Below are 22,331 nucleotides of genomic sequence, written 5' to 3'. Positions count from 1 at the left end.
GAAGAGCCCAAAAGGTGCGATCAGTTTAATTCCACTGATCACCTGAGGAATAAATGCCCTGTGCTAGGAGGAAGCAGGCAACCAATAGCTCATGTTAGTCCTGCTGTCCTCACCACAGAACCCCCCCAAGCAACTGAAACCTACTATATTGGTTCTCTGAGAGTAGCCTCTGCAGAACCAGATATGGAGCTTGTTAAGGCTGTCCAAATTAATGGCAGGGAGTACTTGGGGCAGAAGGATACAGGGGCCCAGAACTCTCTGGGTAAGCAGAGTGTGGTCCCAAAGGCCCATATGTTACCTGGCCAAATGGCAGAGATTGTGGGGGTGGGCGAAAGCAGATTCCTTGTATCACTAGCTAAAATCTATGTGGTGTGGGAAGGTTTGGAAAGTGTTTTGACTGTGGGGGTAATGGAATACCTCCTATTTGACCTGCTCCTTGATAATGATTTTTTCCATGGAGCTAAGGTTAAAGTATTTGCCTGCAGCAGGAGGGAGTTTTATGCTGGGACTCCTGAGAGAAAGGGTAAGGTCTCAGGAACTGCTGAGAGAATGGGAGAGAGTCTCCTTGATTCTTCTACAGCAAGGGGAAGCCACATGCTTCCAGGTGGGAGGGTGGTTGAGACCAACTCCTGCACTGCAGCTGGAGGGAACACCACATCTGGAAGAGATAAGGGTGTAATGCCTGCCAGGGAGAGAACTGTCCTGTCTGTTAGCTGCCAGCAGGTTGCAGCTGAACCAGACACAGACCTCGCTTTAGGGAGCATAGGGAAATGTGTCCCAGAGGAGAGCCCAGAGAAGGGGCAGGGGATCTCAGAAACCACTGAGGTGGATGAGGATTCCTGTGACCCTGTAACACAGGGAAGCAGTATGCTTCCAAGTATGGGAGGGGCTGAGACTAACTCCTTTCCAGCAGAAGGCAACATGCCCTCAGGCTCAGGGGAAGGAGAAATGCTGTCAGCGATTAAGGAAACTGTCCCAGTTGTTAGCCGGCAGAGTTTTGCAGATGAACAAGGAATAGAACCCTTCCTAGAGAGCACAGAGAAATGTTTCTTAGGAGGTGGCCCAGAGGAGGAAACTGGGGAAGGAATAGTGGGGGTACAGGAATGTGTTCTCACTAGTCATTTGGGGCAGGATGCCCAGGACACTATGAGGATGGCTGGGTCAGCATCTGTGCACCCAGGCACTCAGCCTGTGATCCAGGTTTTGAGAAAGAACTGTGTAAATGACCTCCTGGAGGGGAGCAGTCACACAGCTGACTTCTCAGGGACAGAGCAAGGGGTGGCAGAGGATACCCCAATCCAGGTTCCAGTTTTTCAGGGTGCTATTTCTGTTAAGTTTTTGGAAAATAACTGTGTCTCTTTATATCAAGATGCAGCTCCAATGCCTGTGACAGCAGAGGAGTTGAGACCAGGATACTGCCAGGTGGTAGTTTGCCAGAATACAAATGACCCAACTGTGAGGGGGTGTTTTCCCCCAGGCTGGTGGGAGACAGGGAGCAGATATGGGAAAGCTGCTGGGAAAAGGTGAATCTGATCGAAGGGTAAACACACCTAGCCCAGAGAGCACCGATCACAGCCCTCTAGGGGGCAGGGAAGGACTCAGTGCTGGGAGGGAGAAACACAGGGTAACCCCAAAAGGGGAGATGGATTTTCTACATATGTACAGTCCTGGGGTTGGGAGACCGCACCGCAAAGGGCCAGACAATGTGCAGGATCCCCCTGAACACCTATCTTGCCCGACCCTGAGGCACCAAAATTCTAGAAACATGATTAAATTAAGAGCTCACACAGAGGGGAACACTGGAGGGAAAGAAAAGCCAGTGTTCTCAGTGGTAGCTGATGACAGAACAAGGAGTAATGATCTCAAGTTGCAGTGGGGGAGGTTTAGGTTGGATATTAGGAAAAACTTTTTCACTAGGAGGGTGGTGAAACACTGGAATGCGTTACCTAGGGAGGTGGTGGAATCTCCTTCCTTAGATATTTTTAAGGTCAGGCTTGACAAAGCCCTGGCTGGGATGATTTAGATGGGGATTGGTCCTGCTTTGAGCAGGGGGTTGGACTAGATGACCTCCTGAGGTCCCTTCCAACCCTGGTATTCTATGATTCTATGATTCTATGACTGATTACATGGGAGAGAGTCAAAGAACACCATGGGTAAGGAACAAACTAACCTCAAACCAGACTATCTGAACAGAGGGCATGGCATCATAAAGATACTTGTAAATGCTCATCTGTGATAAAAAATTTTGGTATTAATGATAAGTTTTGGGGATAAGAATTTTGACACGGATATTTAACCTTATGATAATGCTATTGTTCAATTAATACCTGTAAACAGGTTTAAAGCCTATCACAGCAGAGAAACCATAAAAACCCTGGTTTGCTGTGTGTGAATGGGGAAACTGAGGCACGCTGCCTCATGGTCTTAATGGCTGGATGCCAAGAGAACTATAACACAAACTGCCTTCGAGCTAGTCAGTGACTAACCCTCTTGCAGTAAACTAAGGGGGGAGGTGTGATGCTCTGTATCTCAAGGGAACACCCAGCACTCCCACGTTCATCGTTGTAAAACGATTGTGTGGTATCCAGTGCAAAGTTTGTCATGGTGGGTGTCTTCGGAAGGCTCATGATGCACTGAGCATTGTTGTTATAGTGATGTCACAGTAATTCTTGTTCCAATAAGGTTACAGTAATGTTATAGGTTGTAATTTCATGTATATAGTTATGAGGCTGAAAATGTGTCTTCATAGCTTAAAATAAGCCCAGGCAAAAATTTTCTAAGAGCAGAGGGGCAATTCACACCTCCTCGGGGCATGTATGGGACAAACCCAGCCCAACCTCACAGGAACAAAGGATGCTGGCCTAGGCAGCAACACAGGGATCTGTTGGACTCTCGAGTGAGGGCATGGCTACACTTGCAGAGGTAGAGCGCTGTGAGTTAAACCAGCCCTCGGAGACCGCAGCAGGGAAAGCGCTGTCATGTGTCCACACTCTCAGCTGCAAGCGCCCTGGCGTGGCCACATTTGCGGCAGTTGCAGCAACACTGGGAGCGGTGCATTATGGGCAGCTATCCCACAAAGCACATCTTCCCATTCTGGCATTGTGGCTTGTGGGAATGGGGGGCCATCTTTCAACATTTTTTGTACTGCACACTCTGTCTTCCCTTTCAGTCTGCGAGAATGGATCCCGAACTGCTGAGTAATATGCTGATGGGTCTCACCAGCACGTCATGAATTGCAGTCGAGTTACTCCTTAATCTACAAACTGACAGTGAGGAGTCTGACGATGATGTTGACTCGCATAATGCATATGACACGAGATTCCTTGTGGCATTCATGGACATGCTCACTATGATGGAACGCTGCTTTTGGGCTTGGGAAACAAGCACTGAGTGGTGGGATCACATCGTCATGCAAGTCTGGGATGACGAACAGTGGCTGCAGACCTTTCGGATGAGAAAAGCCACTTCCATGGGACTGTGCGAGGAGCTCGCCCTCACCCTGTGTCGCAAGGACACGAGATTGAGAGCTGCCCTGCCTGTGGAGAAGTGGGTGGCTATTGCAATCTGGAAGCTGGCCACTCCAGACAGCTACTGATTGGTCGCTAACCAGTTTGGAATGGGAAAGTCGACTGTTGGAATCATGTTGATGCAAGTTTGCAGGGCCATTAATCACATCCCGCTCAGAAGAACCGTGACTCTGGGTAATGTGCATGACATTGTGAATGACTTTGCACAAATGGGTTTCCCTAACTGTGGAGGGGCGATAGATGGGACACATATTCCAATTCTGGCACCAGCCCACCTAGCCTCAGAGTACATAAATCAGAAGGGGCATTTCTCTATGGTTCTCCTGGTGCTTGTGGATCACCGTGGGTATTTCATTGACATTAACGCAGGCTGGTCTGGAAAGGTGCATGACGTACGCATCTTTCAGAACACAGGCTTGTTCAGGAAGCTGCAAGCCGGGACTTTCTTTCCGGACCAGAAGATCACCGTAGGGGAAGTCGAAATGCCCACTGTGATCCTTGGAGACTCCGCTTACCTTTAATGCTGTGGCTCATGAAACCCTAAGCAGGGAGCCTTGGCAGCAGCAAGGAGTGGTTCAACAACAGGCTGAGTCAGTGCAGAATGACTGTGGAGTGTGCTTTTGGCCATTTAAAGGGCCGCTGGCGCTGTCTGTATGGGAAGCTGGACCTGGCCGATGTCAGCATCCCCGCGGTTATATCCGCGTGCTGTACCCTCCATAACATTTGTGAAGGGAAGGGTGAAAGAATCACTCAGGCATGGACCTCAGAGGTTCAACACCTGGAGGCTGAATTTGAACAGCCAGAAAGCAGGGCTATTAGAGGGGCCCAGCGTGGGGTTGCAAGGATTAGGGATGCCTTGAGGGAGCAATTTGAGGCTGAAAGCCACCAATAATGTTTGGTGCCCTGCACGGGAGTGAAGTGAAGTGGTTCCAACGTTAGTAGGAATCTGTGTTTGCTACTTATGATGCACTGACTTGCAGTGCCTGTTGCTTTCCTCGGCTACAGTGTCTTTTACTTAATGCAATAAGGAAAATTGAAAGGTGGATAAGGAATTGGTCAAAGGGGAGACTACAATGGGTCCTACTGAAAGGTGAACTGTCAGGCTGGAGGGAGGTTACCAGTGGAGTTCCTCAAGGATCGGTTTTGGGACCAATCTTATTTAATCTTTTTATTACTGACCTGGGCACAAAAAGTGGGAGTGTGCTAATAAAGTTTGCGGATGATACAAAGCTGGGAGGTATTGCTAATTTAGAGAAGGACAGGGATACCCTACAGGAGGATCTGGATGACCTTGTAAACTGGAGTAATAGTAATAGGATGAAATTTAATAGTGAGAAGTGTAAGGTCATGCATTTAGGGATTAATAACAAGAATTTTAGTTATAAGCTAGGGACACATCAATTAGAAGTAACGGAGGAGGAGAAGGACCTTGGAGTATTGGTTGATCATAGGATGACTATGAGCCGCCAATGTGATATGGCTGTGAAAAAAGCTAATGCGGTCTTGGGATGCATCAGGAGAGGTATTTCCAGTAGGGATAAGGAGGTTTTAGTACCGTTATACAAGGCACTGGTGAGACCTCACCTGGAATACTGTGTGCAGTTCTGGTCTCCCATGTTTAAGAAGGATGAATTCAAACTGGAACAGGTACAGAGAAGGGCTACTAGGATGATCCGAGGAATGGAAAACTTGTCTTATGGAAGGAGACTCAGGGAGCTTGGCTTGTTTAGCCTAACTAAAAGAAGGTTGAGGGGAGATATGATTGCTCTCTATAAATATATCAGAGGGATAAATACCGGAGAGGGAGAGGAATTATTTAAGCTCAGTACCAATGTGGACACAAGAACAAATGGATATAAACTGGCCACTAGGAAATTTAGACTAGAAATTAGACGAAGGTTTTTAACCATTAGAGGAGTGAAGTTTTGGAATAGCCTTCCAAGGGAAGCAGTGGGGGCAAAAGATCTATCTGGCTTTAAGATTAAACTCGATAAGTTGATGGAGGAGATGGTATGATGGGATAACATGGTTTTGGTAATTAAATATTCATGGTAAATAGGCCCAATGGCCTGTGATGGGCTATTAGACGGGGTAAGATCCGAGTTACCCAGGAAAGAATTTTCTGTAGTATCTGGCTGATGAATCTTGCCCATATGCTCAGGGTTTAGCTGATGGCCATATTTGGGGTTGGGAAGGAATTTTCCTCCAGGGCAGATTGGAAGAGGCCCTGGAGGTTTCTCACCTTCCTCTGTAGCATGGGGCACGGGTCACTTGCTGGAGGATTCTCTGCTCCTTGAAGTCTTTAAACTACGATTTGAGGACTTCAATAGCACAGATATAGGTGTGAGGTTTTTTTTGTAGGAGTGGTGAGTGAAATTCGGTGGCCTGCATTGTGCAGGAGGTCAGACTAGATGATCCTAATGGTCCCTTCTGACCTAAATATCTATGAATCTATGAAAAAGAATGTTTTCAAAGCCAAAAAATTCATTTATTGTAAAGAAAATTCATTTAATGAAAAGAAACACAGCTGCTTGGGAAACAGAAAGGGCATGACAAATCTGGGCTGTTTGGGATGAGGGAAGGGGTTGGGGTGGGGAATGGGACAATCACAGATTTGCGTATGTCCTGTTATCATACTCAGCCTTCCTGTCTGGAGTGCCGTGCAATGAGTGCTGCACTTCAGGCTGGCTAAAATGCATGGTGATAGGGGTTGAGTTCACTGGGTAAGAGTCGTAGTTTGCAGGGCTGGGTGGTGAAGCTACAGGTGTTGGAGGCAGCTGGTGGCGATAACAACCTGGATGTTGGGGAAAGTGGCTTGGCAGTGACATGGGGGCACAAGGGAAAGAGTTTTGGGACAAGGGCTGGGGGGAGAGGGGCGGGGGCGCGGAAGTGCTCTGCCTGCATTGCTACAAGCGCCTGTATCGAGTCTGCTTGGCGCTCCATGATGCTTAGCAGCTACTCCGTGCTTTGGTGCCGGTGATCCGCATTCTGCTGGTGGATCCTCCTTTCACTTTCCCGCCACTCCTGGACTTTTTGATTTTCATTAAGGGACTGCTGCATTATTTCATGCAGCAAGTCCTCTTTGCTTCTACGCAGCTGCTTCCTGATTCTTTGGAGTCTTTCGGCCGGCGATAACAAGGATGTCTGGGATCTCAAGGTTGCATCTGTAAAGCCAAAATGCAACACTTAACAGGGGCAGCATTGATTCAGCCGTACTTAAAGACAAGCACAGTGTACATAATAGCAGAAATATCCTGTCCCAAAGCGAGCACACATAACCCACAGGAACCCCAAAATGGTGAGTAAGCACAGGGGCAAGGGGGACGGATTGTTTCACGGCCGTACTGTCCTTTGGGGATCTGTGACTTGGGAAGAGGCAACAGCTGCAGGGGGCACCTATACTGAACACTGTGCCCACATTTTCCACAGGATGAGTTTGTCCTGGAAGATATCTCGCTGCTGAGGGTGACCTAGGAAGCAAGGGAGGATCTTCTAGTACAATGCGGCTTCTGCCCTGGCCCATATGCAGCTTGTCTGTGTGCAGCAATGGTCTCCCTGCCTGTCACAGCACAGTGGCGTGACATGTTAGACTTTCTGGGACAAGGAGCATAGTAGCTCTGCCAAGGAACCTGCACAAGCGGATTGCCCAGCTTCTGCATGAAATCTTTGAAGAGATCACTGAGGCCGATTACTGCAATTATGCCCTATTCCGCATCTAGGCATGCATGCAGCCCTAACCCTCCTCGTCCCAAGAGCCTGCACCAAACAACTTCCTTCCCAAAATAAAAGCCGCTTACCAGGCACCTCCTCTGGTGTCTGTTCTTCCCCAAGCACTGTCCGCTGTGACTGGCTACCTTCTTCCTGGCTTGAAAACAGCTCCTGGATGCATGCGTCTAGGGATGCCTGGCTGTCTCCCTCCTCCTCAGCACCCTCGCTCCCGCTTTCCTCCTCCTCCTGCCTTGTTGCACTGGGCTCTGAAGTGTCCATGGTGGTCCCAGCAGTGGAGGTGGGGTCACCCCCAAGTATTGATTCCAGCTCTTTGTAGAAACGGCAGGTTGCGGGGGCAGCACTGGAGCAGCGATTTGCCTTGCGGGCTTTGCGGTAGGCATTCCGCAGCTCCTTCACTTTAACCCTGCACTGCAGTGCATCCCGGTCATGGCCCCTTTCCATCATGTCCCTTGATATCTGCCCGAAGGTATCATAATTCTTATGGCTGGAGCGCAGCTGGGACTGGACAGCTTCCTCCCCACAAACGCGGATGAGGTCCAGCACCTCGCCATTGCTCCACACTGGGGATCACCTGGCACATGGAGGCATGGTCACCTGGAAAGTTTCGCTGAGAGCACTCCACGCTTTGCTGAGCAAATGGGAAGAGGATTTTCAAAATTCCCAGAGAATTTAAAGGGTGGGTCTGATGGTTGGTCACCTGAGGGCAGGGCAGTAGAGTTCAAAGTGATGACCAGAGTGGCTAGAACAGGCATTGTGGGACACTTCTGGAGGCTGATCAGAGTGCATTAGTAGACCAGGGCATCCACATGGGTGCCATGGTGCCCCAGCCGGGGCGCAGCAAGTGTTATGCTCCTCATGGAGGTGGATTACCAGGAGCGCTCCAGCCGCGGAGTCCGGGCACTCTATGTTCCTTGCCAGTGAGGATGCATCAGGAGTTAGAGCACCCAGGGCTGCTTTAATGAGGGAGAGGCACTTGCTATACTCTTCCTCTCTCTTCCACCTCCATCTACAGACATCACCACCAAGTGACTGAAGCGCTGATCAAAGGGGAGAGCCTGACTGAAGGGCAACCACCCAGCCTGTGGTGAGAAGCATCTAAGTTTGGAAGGGCACTGAAAGTGTTAAGATCAGCTTAGAATGTGTTTTGCTTTTATTTCATTTGACCAAATCTGACTTGTTATGCTTTGACTCATAATCACTTAATTTTTTTTAAACTTAATAAATCTGTTTATTCTACCTGAAGCAGTGTGTTTGGTTTGAAGCGTGTCAGAGACTCCCCTTGGGATAACAAGCCCGGTACATATCAATTTGTTTGTTACATTGACAAACTCATATAAGCTTGCAGCGTCCAGTGGGCATAACTGGACACTGCAAGATGGAGGTTCCTAGGGTTGTGTCTGGGACCGGAGATATTGGCTGGTGTCATTCGGTTGCACAATCCAAGCAGCAGCTGACATGCCAGAGGCTGTGCGTGAGCAGCCCAGGAGTGGGGTTCTCACAGCAGAGCAGGGTAAGGCTGGCTCCAGGATTGGAGTGACCTAGCAGTTCACTGGTCCAGATAACACCAGAGGGGAATGTCACCCGCCCTTGGTCCCACCCTTACAACTTATGGTCATGTTCCATTTTGGGGGGTCGTGGGTCTGGGGTCCTCTTTGTCCCACCGCTTTTGTACCCCATGGGAGGGGTAAGGAAGGAGGTTGTGCTACGGTCAGGGGCGGGCATTTATCTGGCCTTTTAATGTTTTACCTTCCCCCAATCTCCCCTTGCCCCTCCTGACTCATTGCTTGATCTTAGAATCATAGAATCATAGAACTGGAAGGGACCTCGAGAGGTCCTCTAGTCCAGTCCCCTGAACTCAAGGCAGGACTAAGTATTATCTAGACCATCCCTGACAGGTGTTTGTCTAACCTGCTCTTAAAAATCTCCAATGATGGAGATTCCACAACCTCCATGGGCAATTTATTTCAGTGCTTAACCACCCTGACAGTTAGGAAGTTTTTCCTAATGTTCAACCTAAACCGCCCTTGCTGCAATTTAAGTCCATTGCTTCTTGTCCTATCCTCAGAGGTTAAGAAGAACAATTTTTCTCCCTCCTCCTTGTAACAACCTTTTATGTACTTGAAAACTGTTATCATGTCCCCTCTCAGTCTTCTCTTCTCCAGACTAAACAAACCCAGTTTTTTCAATCTTCCCTCATAGGTCATGTTTTCTAGACCTTTAATCATTTTTGTTGCTCTTCTCTGGACTTACTCCAATTTGTCCACATCTTTCCTGAAATGTGGTGCCCAGAACTGGACACAATACTCCAGTTGAGGCCTAATCAGTGCAGAGTAGAGCAGAAGAATTACTTCTCCTGTCTTGCTTACAACACTCCTTCTAATACAGCCCAGAATGATGTTTGATTTTTTTGCAACAGTGTTACACTGTTGACTCATATTTAGCTTGTGATCCACTCTGACCCCCAGATCCCTTTCTGCAGTACTCCTTCCTAGGCCGTCATTTCCCATTTTGTATGTGTGCAACTGATTGTTCCTTCTTAAATGGAGTACTTTGCATTTGTCCTTACTGAATTTCATCCTATTTATTTCAGACCATTTCTCCAGTTTGTCCAGATCATTTTAAATTTTCATCCTATCCTCCTTGCAACCCCTCCCAGCTTGGTATCATCCACAAACTTTATAAGTGTACTCTATGCCATTATCTAAATCATTGATGAAGATATTGAACAGAACCGGACTCAGAACCAATCCCTGTGGGACCCCACTCGTTATGTCCTTCCAGCACGACTGTGAACCATTGATAACTACTCTCTAGGAATGATTTTCCAACTAGTTATGCACCCACCTTATAGTAGCTCCATCTAGGTTTTATTTCCCTAGTTTGTTTATGAGATGGTCATGTGAGAGAATATCAAAAGCCTTACTAAAGTCAAGATATACCACATCTACTGCTTCCCCCCATCCACAAGGCTGGTTACCCTGTCAAAGAAAGCTATCAGGTTGGTCTGACATGATTTGTTCTTGACAAATCCAAGCTGACAGTTACTTATCACCTCATTATCTTCCAGGTGTTTGCAAATTGATTTCTTGATTATTTGCTCCATTATCTTTCTGGGTACAGAAGTTAAGCTGACTGGTCTGTAATTCCCCAGGTTGTCCTTATTTCCCTTGTTATAGATGGGCACTATATTTGCCCTTTTCCAGTCTTCTGGAATGTCTCCCATCTTCCATGACTTTTGAAAGATAATTGCTAATAGCTCAGATATCTCCTCAGTCAGCTCCTTGAGGATTCTAGGATGCATTTCATCAGACCCTGGTGATTTGAAGACATCTAACTTGTCTAAGTAATTTTTGATTTGTTCTTTCCCTATTTTAGACTCTGATCCTACCTCATTTTCACTGGCATTCACTATGTTAGATGTCCAGTCACCACCAACCTTCTTGGTGAAAACCAAAACAAAGAACTCATTAAGCACCTCTACCATTTCCACATTTTCTGTTATTGTCTTTCCGCCCTCATTGAGTAACTCTGTCCTTGGATTTCCTCTTGCTTCTAATGTATTTGTAGGCTGTTTTCTAGTTACCCTTTATGTCCCTAGATAGTTTGATCTCGTTTTGTGCCTTGGGCTTTCTAATCTTGCCTTGAGATAAGAGCTGAGGCAATCTGCAAGTGTGTGCTCATATATTACACTCCCACCATGTCCAGTAACTCTTTAACTGCTCTTATCTGTAACAAACCCATCTAGCTAGGCAGAAGCAACTTACACAATCTCTTTGTCCTTTGTTTGCATATATTAGTAAGCTTGTAAAAAATCAAATAGGCAAGCAAACTCAAAGTTCAGGAAAGTTTCCATCTGCCAGCTGCCCCACATGTAACAGCCGCCACCTGACCCCTCCTCAGTCCTTTGGTCTTCCGGGGAAACCTGTCCGGCTTCCTGCAGCGGGATGGGCCAGCTACGGTCCTTAGTTGCTAGGTACCAAATGTCCGGACAATTGGCCTGACCATTGTCTTTGCTTACTCTCCATGACCTTAGGGCCCAGGCCCTGGCCATCTGGGCGTCCAGCACACCTGGGTCTCTGCAGAGAGTAACCAACCTTTTCCCACCACCTAATTAATGCTGCATACAGGGGAAACTGAGGCAGACAGGCTATTCATACAAAATATTACAAGAAATCCCCACTTCATCACCCCCCATCCCTCCCGCATGGATCCGGCTGGGTTCTCTGTCAGGTTCTTCAGGTGGGGGCAGTATATATATCCCATCAGCCCCCACAGTGCTCCCCCTATGTGGGTGGGCTTTAAGACAGCTGATTCTACTCTTCTAGCAAGTCACTGTCTGACCGTGAGCAGACTGCAGATCCCCAAAGGGAATTAGGCACCTGGATTGCATGGAAACCAATGGGATTTAGATACCTAAGTGCCTTTGAGGTTTGAGGCTGCAGTGTGCCTCAGTTTTCCCCACAGGAAGAATTGGTTTCTTGGTTTGTGATGTAGAAGATCAGGGCTCAGCTCCCAGCACCACAAGACCTGGACAAGTCCCTCCACTTCCCCATAGCCCCTGTTCTTCAACTGTAGTAGGGGGAGGAGAGTTTTCCTTTCATCCTATGTGCTGCCCATTAAAACTGTGAAATTCTGGGGTCAGGGACTGTCTCTTATTCTGTGTCTGTACAGCACTTAGTGTGATGAGGCCCCAGTCTCGGTGACTCTGTGTCTGGGCGGCGCCTGGCCTGACGGGGCCCCGATCTCAGTGACTCTGTGTCTGGGCAGCGCCCAGCGCGACGGGGCCCCAATCTCGGTGACTGTGTCTGGCCAGTGCCTGGCGTGAGGGGGCCCCGATCTCAGTAATTTTATGTCTGGGCTGCGCCCGGTGTGACGGGGCCGCCATCTCAGTGACTCTTTGTCTGGGCAACACCCAGTGCGAGGGGGCCTTAATCTCGGTGACTCCGTGTCTGGGCTGCACTCGGCGTGAGGGGGCCCCGATCTCAGTGACTCTGTGTCTGGGCTGCTTCCTCCCTGCCATCTCTACAACCAGTGCCCTTCAATCCCAACCTACAGCCCCTGCTATCCTAGCCCTGCTCCCCACACCCCCAGCTGTTGCAATGTCTCTCGTTATATCTTGTAACCCCCCTGGTAACCTGGTCCTGGTCTCCTTCCTCTCCCCCGACTCCATCGGTGCTCCTCAATCCTGACCCACAGCCCCCTTGCACTGCTTTTCCCAGCCCTTGGTGGCAGGAACCATACACTGTGATGAATTCATTGTCACAGATGCTTTCCTCCTAAGCACCAGCTGCCAGACACCAGCTGCCAGGTTTGCTTGGTGGAAAGTAAATATACTCAGGAATTAGTGGGTGGGCATGTAAACAGACCTAGGTAGTGCTCCTGTTCCTCAGAATTGCCTGTTTGCCATGGAATGGTGCCAACTGCACCAAGGCCCCAAATTCTGGCAAGGAACCTGTGAAATGGGCATGATCCAAGGAGTGGCTCCTGGTGATAAACGGATTGTCAGAGATGCTGAGAGCAGCGTCAGTTGACTTTGACAAGCTGCTCCTTTCATGGAGGGGTATGGACAGCAGGTGGCATTCCTCCTTTAGGGCTGGAGAGAGGCTAACAACCTACTACAGCAGAAAGCTAACCATGCTTGCTCCTGTAGTTCGCTGGGGAGGGGAACATGGCTCAGTGTAAAACTGCTGAGGACCAGGGAGGGGTCGGGGAGCCATGGTTGCTATATAGATGTGGTGCAGGAGTAGAGGTGGGAAGGCAATGGATTTCCCCTGCTGTGAAAATTGTCGATATTTTGACAAAATTTCCCATCCTGAAAAGTCAAAATCTCCCAAATACCCCATCCTGCAAAGTCGCCATCTCAGAACAATTTCCATCCTAAAAAATTGAAATCTTGACAATTTCTCCTGTGCTGTTTCTCTTGCATGGGAGCTGTCTTTCCAGCTGGAGATTTGTGGCAAAAATTCCCGGCTGCCGTATCCTGGAGAGATTGAATCTCTCCCTTCTGTGGATCCACGTGGGTATTTAAGCAACTAATTTCCACTGATTTTGAATCCCTTTGTGGATCTGGTCCCCTGGGCTTTGGGGGTGGCTTTGGGGAAGACAATGAGACAACCTGGCCAAGGAGTGAACTGTGGGCAAGGGGGGCTCAGGTTTCAGGAAATAGAGGGTTCATGATATGCCATGGGCATGGTAGGGTAGTGAGGTGGCAAACCATCTGGTGAACAGAGAATCCCCTGGGGTGCAGCCAAGGGGAGGAGCCCCAAGGGAGGCTGTAAGTGTAACAAACTGTGTTGTGGAGCAGCGCATTGTGCAGTGTGGTGTTCTTCAGGGTACTGTTGAGTTGCAGAGTGTAATACACTGTGTGTAGTGGAGCAGTGTGTTGCTGATTAGTGGCATGGCGTGGGGGCTGTGGTGTAGTGGATGCCGTGTGGCAGTGTGCGTGTGTAGTGCAGTGGGTCATGTTGTCGTTGTGTAGAGTAGCACAGTGTGTTTTCGCAAAAAGAAAAGGAGGACTTGTGGCACCTTAGAGACTAACAAATTTATTTGAGCATAAGCTTTTGATGAAGTTAGATGCATTGGTGGTGAGCATAGCTGCCTTCCAAGCAGCTGACCTGGGTTCGATTCCCGGCCAATGCAGGGATGTGATGTTTTGGGGGAGGGATAGCTCAGTGGTTTGAGCAGTGGCCTGCTAAACCCAGGGTTGTGAGTTCAATCCTTGAGGGGGCCATTTGGGGCAAAAATTGGGGATTGGTCCTGCTTTGAGCAGGGGGTTGGACTAGATGATCTCCTGAGGTCCCTTCCAACCCTGATATTCTATGATTCTAAGTGAGCTGTGCCACAAATCCTCCTTTTCTTTTTGCGAATACCGACTAACTCGGCTGCTACTCTGAAACAGTGTGTTTTGTGAAGTAGTGCGTGACATACCAGGGGGTCGGAGAAGGAGAGCAGGAGTTTCTCAGCCCGCCCTGCTCTGACCACTACACTCTGCTCCCTTCCCAGAGCCAGAGAGAGAACCCAGGAGTCCTGGATTCCAGCCCCCCTGCTCTAACCACTACACTCCCCTCCCCTCTCCTCCCAGGCATCCTGACCCCCAGCCCAGGGCTCTCCCTGCTAGTCTTTGAGGGGCCTCCTGGTGGCCGTATCCCCCTTTTCTGATCTCTGCCTCTTGTTCATGGCCAGGCTCCGACTCTGCCCCCTGTGTCTTCCCCTTCACCTACAATGGCAAGGTCTACACGGCCTGCACAACCGAGGACAGCGACTGGCCCTGGGTCTGGCCCATGTCCAGGCGTTCGGCCACAGTCTTCCTGGAACCCACCCCAGCAACTGGCATTTTTCCACATTAAAAAATCGTTTTGTTGGGAAAATTCGCACTCAGTTCTCCCAGCAAATTGCCCACCCTGCGTCCTGCCTTCTGCCCTGTTTTAACCCTTTCTTCCCTTGCCTCTTTCTCCACCAGTGGTGGGGGGGGGAGTTCGGAGAGCTCCCCTTGTGTCTTCCCTTTCATCTATAAGGGTAAGACCCACTACAGCTGTACGGCTCTCGATGACCAGATGGGAAGGCCCTGGTGTGCTACCACTCCCAACTACGACAAAGACCATCTCTGGCGCGTCTGCTTTAGCGAGGGTGAGTCCCAGCTGCAATCAGAGCACTCTGTGTTGGCACAGAGGTAAGAGTTTGTGGAGGACGTGCCGGTATGTCCCATCTCCCTCCCCTAGCACAGGGAGTGCTGTCACCCGGTCTTGCAGGCCAAATGGAGCTCGCTGGAGGGGTTGTGTGCTACAAATGGCTTCCCCCATGCAGCCAAATTGCCTAGCACCTCCTTGTAATGTGGCCACCAGAGATGGGAGAGCAGGCTAGATGGACCCCTGGGCCGACCACAATGCCATTCATCCATTGTAAAAAATTATCTTTGGCTTTCACTGCAGCAGTGAGATGAGACACACATACACACACACCCACACACCGGCTTTTCTTTTTTGTTAAGAAAACTTTTTGGCATTCACTCTACTTTGCTCATTGCCTTTGCAGCCTACGGGGGGAACTCCAATGGCCAGCGCTGCACGTTTCCTTTTGTCTACAAAAAACAGCTATTTTACACCTGCTCCAACGCTAGACACAAGATGGAACATTTCTGGTGCACCACAACCCACAACTATGACCGGAATAAACTGTGGAGCTACTGCCCCGATACCAGTAATGTGTCCAGTCCGCTTCCTATGTTCTCTCAGTTGGGAAAATAACTAATTTGTGGCTTGATGATGATTCTGAAAAATCAGGGGGGAAACTTGTGGGTTGCCATGAAAATGAATGTTTTTGAAATTATCAGTGAACCCAAAAACCAGAGGGAAAAAATCATTTCAGGTGGATCATGAAAGTTCTTTTTTTTAATTTTTTTAATCGTCATTCCATTGCAAAGTCAGGGAAATGGTTTCGAGCGGATGCCTAAGACGAAATGTCTGAAATTTTCAGCGAATCCAAAAATTACAAAAATGTTTGTCTTGGGTTATCCAGAAAATGATTTTTTTTAAATTTTCATTGAACTGAAAATTTAAAGGAAAAAATCCCTTTGGGTTGAGCAGAATATTTCATTTAAAGTTTGAGCATTTTTTAATCTTTCTACATTTGGGGTTTAAGAGAAAAGAAGGACATTTTGAAAGCAAAAGTCATTTCGAATTGGAGTATAGACTTTTTCTGAATGTTTCTCATCGTTTTTCCGACACGAACAATCTGACAAAACTGACAGAAATTCACAACACATTTTGGTTTCACTGAATCTCTGCTGTGCTCCTGAGCCAGTGAGGAGTTGTGACACTTTGATGCCAATGGGAATTGGGCAATTGGAGTCTACGTGATTGATGGGTGGGATTGTGGCTTGCAACACGCCCTTCCCAGCACCTGAATGAGCCTCTAAGGACTCCTTCATGGAAAGTTCAAGGCCTTCAAGGTCTAGGAGAAGCCAGAAAATTAGATCTAGAACCGATAGGGTCAGTGGGTTGTGGGAAGCCAGGTTCCTGTTGGCCTTCTTGGAAGATGCTTTAGCCATGATGATGTCTTCAAATCCAAACTGGATGCCGTTCTAGAAGATACTTTAGTGAAACCCAAGTCATTGGGTTCAACACAGAGAGAATCGGGGGACACTCACTGGCCTGTGTTCTACATGACTTCAGACTAGATGATCCCAGTGGTCCTGTCTGGCCTTGGGATCTATGAATCCATGAAAGCCTACATGAGATTTCTTGGCTGTTCGTGATGGGTCACCGGGCCATACTGGGATGTAGCATCCGTTAGTCCATAGGCAGGTGGGCTTGTTGGCGGTGTCTATAACCACCTCCCTTTGCCTCCCTAGTCCTGGGTGGGAATGCGGCAGGAAAGAGCTGTGCGTTCCCCTTCCTCTACAACAAAAAAATGCACCACACCTGCACCAGCGACGGGGAGAGCTCGGAAAAACTGTGGTGCAGCACCACCAGGAATTATGACGTGGACAAGAAGTGGACTTACTGCTCCACGCCAGGTAAGGCAGGGGGCGGAGGAAGCTGAGCCTTGTGGTTAAGGTGTTCGGCTCACTGAGGCCTGGTTCAATTCCTGACTTTGCCATAGACTCCTTTGGTGAGTCAGTTAGGAACTGGTTGGTTGGTTTTTTGGTCCCCATCCCCCGCCCCTTAGGAAAAGCTGAGCAAGCTGAAGTTCATGGGTAGCAGCTGTTCAACAGTTCTTAAAACCATCCCCCAAATCGCCCTAGAGTGGTGGGGCTCCTTCTATTGGCTGTTCAGATTGGCAGCGCTTTGAGACAGGGATTTGCCATCTCTGTCTGTCTGGGCAGCGCCTGGCACAACCTCGATCTCAGTGACTGTGTATCCAGGCAGCGTCCAGCGCAATGGGGCCCCGATCTCGGTGACTCTTTGTCTGAGTGGCACTCAGTGGTACAATCTCAGCAAACTCTTTACCTGGGCAGCACTCAGCAAAAGGAGCCCCAGATATCCCATGAGTATCTAGAGGCCTTGACTAGTGCACATAATAACCACAGAGGATGTACCCCCAAAACACATCTGGGGGGTGGCTGTATCTAACCACCGGTGTGTGTATAAACTGGCTAAATTCACTTCCCCACGGACCCACAGATGATGAACACATTTCACATACGCAACCCCCGACAGCACAGACATTTTTTGCCTATCCCTTTGGCATCTTTGGCTCGTTTGCTCCATGTTGCAGAAGTGGGGAAACTGAGGCATGGAGTTGGGCTGTGCCTTGCTAAAGGTCACACAGCAGAGCCAGGCATAGCACCCAAGTCTCCCATTGCTTTGTCCCTGTCACAGGGCCACACTCTCCCCTCTAGCCCTAAGCTGGGGAGAGAACTATCTAACAAAGTGTTTGCTCGTGGTCTGATGCCACCTACATTTGCTTTGCACTGCCTGTGATCCTGGCTACGGTGTTCAACCACTGCTGGTGTGTTTGGTCTGCAGACTACGACCGCCCCTCCCATGGCAAGCCCTGTGTCTTCCCCTTCATCTACAAGAAGTTTAAATTCCACACCTGCACCAACCTGGCGGAGGCCAGCGGGAAGTTCTGGTGTTCCAGCACAGACAGCTATGACCGGGACCATCAGTGGAGCTACTGCCCTGCCTGAGAGAGGTAGGACAGGGCGATGGGATGGCCTCTGTTTATAACATCTCCATCTGGACCGGGGGGCGATCCTCCTTCTTTTCTCTCTTTACATGGGGAACTCTTCTGGGCAGGGGTACTCTGCAGCACCCAGTGCAAGGGAGCCCTGATCTCTGTGACTCTGTGTCTGGGTGGCGCCTGATGTGATGGGGCCCCGAACTCGGTGACTCTGTGTCCATGCATCTGTCACCACACATATCTATCCATCCATCCATTCCTGTACACCTCCATCCAGTCACTCATACATCCCTATCCACAGCCATCCAGCCAACCATCCCCATACACATGCAACCAGCCACCCAAGTATGGAATCATAGTGATATAAGGCTGGAAGGGACCTCAAGAGGTCATCTCATCCACCCACACTGTCCTTTTCAGGTGACAGCCCCAGAGCTAGGAGGAGACAAAATGATGACATTTGAAACTAAATGAAAGGACTGAGCCCCAATCTGCACACCTCTGCTCTCCCAACAAAGATCGCTTCTGATCAACAGATGCCGGTGGCATAATCAGTCTTGAATCTAAACCCAAATGTGCTAATTTCTCTAGTTGATTTTAGTATATTCATATAAAGCATCTTTTGAAACATGGCATCTGCAAGTTGTGTGTCCGGGCAGAGGGCAGGAAAAGACTCATTTCCCTGGGGCTCTGATGCATATTGGGCACTTCCCAATGAATGTGGCTTGTTGGAAGGGTTATAAATCCTCATGCTTCGGGGTTGAAGATTATCGCTTTTAGTGATCAGGAAGGGAGACAGATTACCCCACATTTCTCCAGTGCTTTCTCTCAAGCTTGTCATGTTTCTGTTGCCAGAGATACTGAACTAGACAAATCTTGGGGCTGGCCTGGGCTGGCCAATTTTATGTCCATGGTTGATGCGTTGGAGGGAAATGACCCAAAATGGCCAGTGGAAATGGCTCTGTGTTCTTCCTGAGGTTGGGTGAAGTCCTGGCTCCAGTGACATCAATGGCAAAGCTCTGGTCAAGTTTTCACCCCTTATTTCGAAGGTGACAATAACACACAATCTGAGTTGTCAGCAGTGCTCAGGTCCTGTCATGAATCTTTAGGTGCCTTAATTGATCATTTCCATGCTTGCAAATGGCAAGGGGGCCAGATCCCCAGCTGGCCTCAGTGGGTGTGGGTCAGTATTTAAATGATGGCGTGATGCCGACTTGATGGCAGTAATGGAACAGCACCCATTGACACCAGCTGGGGCCTGCCCCATTGACTCCAATGGAGCGATGGCTGATTCACACCAGCTGGGGGCTCTCCCCATTGACTCTGATGGAGCTGTGGCCAATTGACACCAGCCGGGGATCTGGCCCTATTGACTCCAATGCAGCTGCAGCTGGTTTAAGTCCAAATGTTCATAGATCCCATAGATTCGAAGGCCAGAAGGGGCCATTGTGATCATCTAGTCTGACCTCCTGTATAACACAGGCCAGAGAACTTCCCCGAAACAATTCCTGTCTGAGCTAGAGCAGATCTTTTAGAAAAACATTCAGGTTTGATATAAAAATCCGCAGTGGTGGGGAACCCCCGTGACCCCTGATAAATCATTCCAAGGGTTAATTATGTTGGATCATATTAAAGAAGTTCTCTATTAAAATCACAAATGAGTTTGATTCCCCATAGTTTAAATTCCAGGGTATTACTAATTAAGAGGTCTCTTGGTTTTTGGTACTGTTTCTCTCCCTCTATGTGTGAAACTTGCAAGCTGCTAATTGCGTTAGTACATTCTAAGACAGAGTCTGTTCTCAAAGCAATTCACAGAGAGAGATACTCAAAGCAATACTCTGTAACAACAGAAACAGCACCCAGAGACTCCCCGCCCTTTTGTTGTATTAACAATTGTGATTAAAATAGAGATAGAGGATGTATGTGGATGGATGCTTGGTGTGGATAATAACTGAATGATCAGGGAGGTGCCAGCCTAAGAATCCAGTGTCCATCGGCTGAAGAAGGCGTCAAGTGGAAATAACCAGAGGACCCCCGGAGGGCAGACTGGAATCCACCCAACAGCCTCAAGAATGGGAGACCCAAAGAACAAGATAACATCTAGCAGCACGGAGCCGTCAGGAATGTGCCATCTGCTGATTGATTCAGCAACAGCATGATGAAGCAATTCCCATAGACTGGCATAGGAAGAAATTCCTATAAAAATAGACTCTAAAAAGTGAGAACTTTGGGGGTCTGATTCTGCAAACCAATTTCCAGGAGCATCAGATGAGCATCTGACAAGGCCCTGCTCCCTCCTCATGTCCAGGCCACCTGGCCAGTGGCTTGGCATGAGCAACTCTAAGGCTGGTAACTATGATAACAACCTTGCAGAACCTGTGTGTGTGTGTGTGTGTATGTGTGTGTATGAATGAATGTGTGAATAAATATGAGATTGAATGGAATGTTATAGCTGTAACTAACTGCTTACTATGATTCTTTCTGTATTCACAATAAATGTGGTATTTTGCCTTTTTCCCTTTAATAAGATCCTGCTGGTTTTTAATTTATTGGTACAACAATTACCCTCCCTGTGAAAAACGTACGCCTTATTTCCAGTCTGAATTCGTTTAATTCAGCTTCCAGCCATGGGGTCTTGTTAGAGCTTTATCGGCTAGACTGGCAAGTCTATTATTTAATATTTGTTCCTCGTGTAGGTCCTGATCCTCCCCCCTCCACCTCCTCTGTGTTAAAATAAACCAACTCAGCTCCTGGAGTCCAAGTTTTCCCATCCTTTCATCATGCTTGCAGCTTTTCTCTGAACACTTTCCAACTTCTCAGCATCCTTCTTTGAATGGTGGCCCCCAGGACTGGCCACAGGATCCCAGCAGCGGTCGCCCCAGGGCCAAATGCAGAGGGCACGTAACCGCTCTGCTCCTCCTCGAGATTCCCAAGTTTACATCTCCCAGGATCACATTTGCCTGTTAGTTATTCTCAGTGGTCAGCGTGGTGGTCTTGGCCCAGGGTGGGGAGGGGAATACGCCAGGAAGACCCTTGAAAGTGAAGACCACAGAAGTCTGAGCCCTGGTCTACACTAGGACTTTAGGTCGAATTTAGCAGCGTTAAATCGATGTAAACCTGCACCCGTCCACACAATGAAGCCCTTTATTTCGACTTAAAGGGCTCTTAAAATCGATTTCCTTACTCCACCCCTGACAAGTGGATTAGCGCTTAAATCAGCCTTGCCGGCTCAAATTTGGGGTACTGTGGACACAATTCGACGGTATTGGCCTCCGGGAGCTATCCCAGAGTGCTCCATTGTGACCGCTCTGGACAGCATTCTCAACTCAGATGCACTGGCCAGGTAGACAGGAAAAGAACCGCGAACTTTTGAATCTCATTTCCTGTTTGGCCAGCGTGGCAAGCTGCAGGTGACCATGCAGAGCTCATCAGCAGAGATGACCATGATGGAGTCCCAGAATCGCAAAAGAGCTCCAGCATGGACCGAATGGGAGGTACGGGATCTGATCGCTGTATAGGGAGAGGAATCCGTGCTATCAGAACTCCGTTCCAGTTTTCGAAATGCCAAAACCTTTGTCAAGATCTCCCAGGGCATGAAGGACAGAGGCCATAACAGGGACCCGAAGCAGTGCCGCGTGAAACTGAAGGAGCTGAGGCAAGCCTACCAGAAAACCAGAGAAGCGAACGGCCGCTCCGGGACAGAGCCCCAAACATGCCGCTTCTATGATGAGCTGCATGCCATTTTAGGGGGTTCAGCCACCACTACCCCAGCCGTGTTGTTTGACTCCTTCAATGGAGATGGAGGCAATACGGAAGCAGGTTTTGGGGACGAAGAAGATGATAGCTCACAGCAAGCAAACGGAGAAACCGGTTTTCCCGACAGCCAGGAACTGTTTCTCACCCTGGACCTGGAGCCAGTACCCCCCGAACCCACTCAAGGCTGCCTCCTGGACCCAGCGGGCGGAGAAGGGACCTCCGGTGAGTGTACCTTTTAAAATACTATACATGGTTTAAAAGCAAGCATGTGAAAGGATTACTTTGCCCTGGCATTCGCGGCTCTCCTGGATATACTCCCAAAGCCTTTGCAAAAGGTTTCTGGGGAGGGCAGACATATTGCGTCCTTCATGGTAGGACACTTTACCACTCCAGGCCAGTAACACGTACTCGGGAATCATTGTACAACAAAGCATTGCAGTGTATGTTTGCTGGCGTTCAAACAACATCCGTTCTTTATCTCTCTGTGTTATCCTCAGGAGAGTGAGATATAATCCATGGTCACCTGGTTGAAATAGGGTGCTTTTCTTCAGGGGACACTCAGAGGAGCCCATTCCTGCTGGGCTGTTTGCCTGCGGCTGAACAGAAATGTTCCCCGCTGTTAGCCACAGGGAGGGGGAGGGTTGAGGGGGTAGCCATGCGGTGGGGGGAGGCAAAATGCGACCTTGTAATGAAAGC

The 22,331-nt window shown here is 48.8% G+C and overlaps 1 protein-coding gene across 1 annotated transcript; it reads left to right on the top strand.

Moving 5' to 3' along the window:
• Positions 1 to 2,149: 2,149 nt before the first annotated feature.
• On the top strand, positions 2,150 to 17,886 carry LOC141976850 (epididymal sperm-binding protein 1-like). The gene is made up of 6 exons (XM_074938014.1): positions 2,150 to 2,153; positions 14,439 to 14,527; positions 14,771 to 14,882; positions 15,288 to 15,452; positions 16,606 to 16,770; positions 17,723 to 17,886. Exons 1-6 carry the CDS (start codon positions 2,150 to 2,152, stop codon positions 17,884 to 17,886), a joined length of 699 nt encoding a protein of 232 aa, XP_074794115.1.
• Positions 17,887 to 22,331: the final 4,445 nt, after the last annotated feature.

Source organism: Natator depressus, chromosome 23 (genome assembly GCF_965152275.1).
Source record: "Natator depressus isolate rNatDep1 chromosome 23, rNatDep2.hap1, whole genome shotgun sequence".
Classification (NCBI taxonomy): domain Eukaryota; kingdom Metazoa; phylum Chordata; order Testudines; family Cheloniidae; genus Natator; species Natator depressus.
Note: the sequence above shows the minus strand (reverse complement) of the source record. Positions and strands in the feature narration are given on the sequence as shown.

Excerpts from the sequence above, each read along its gene's own strand:
- LOC141976850 (XM_074938014.1), top strand. Across the intron at positions 14,528-14,770 it reads AGGACAGCGACTGGCCCTGG|GGTAAGACCCACTACAGCTG; the intron begins GTCTGGCCCATG and ends TTCATCTATAAG. Across the intron at positions 15,453-16,605 it reads GAGCTACTGCCCCGATACCA|TCCTGGGTGGGAATGCGGCA; the intron begins GTAATGTGTCCA and ends TTGCCTCCCTAG.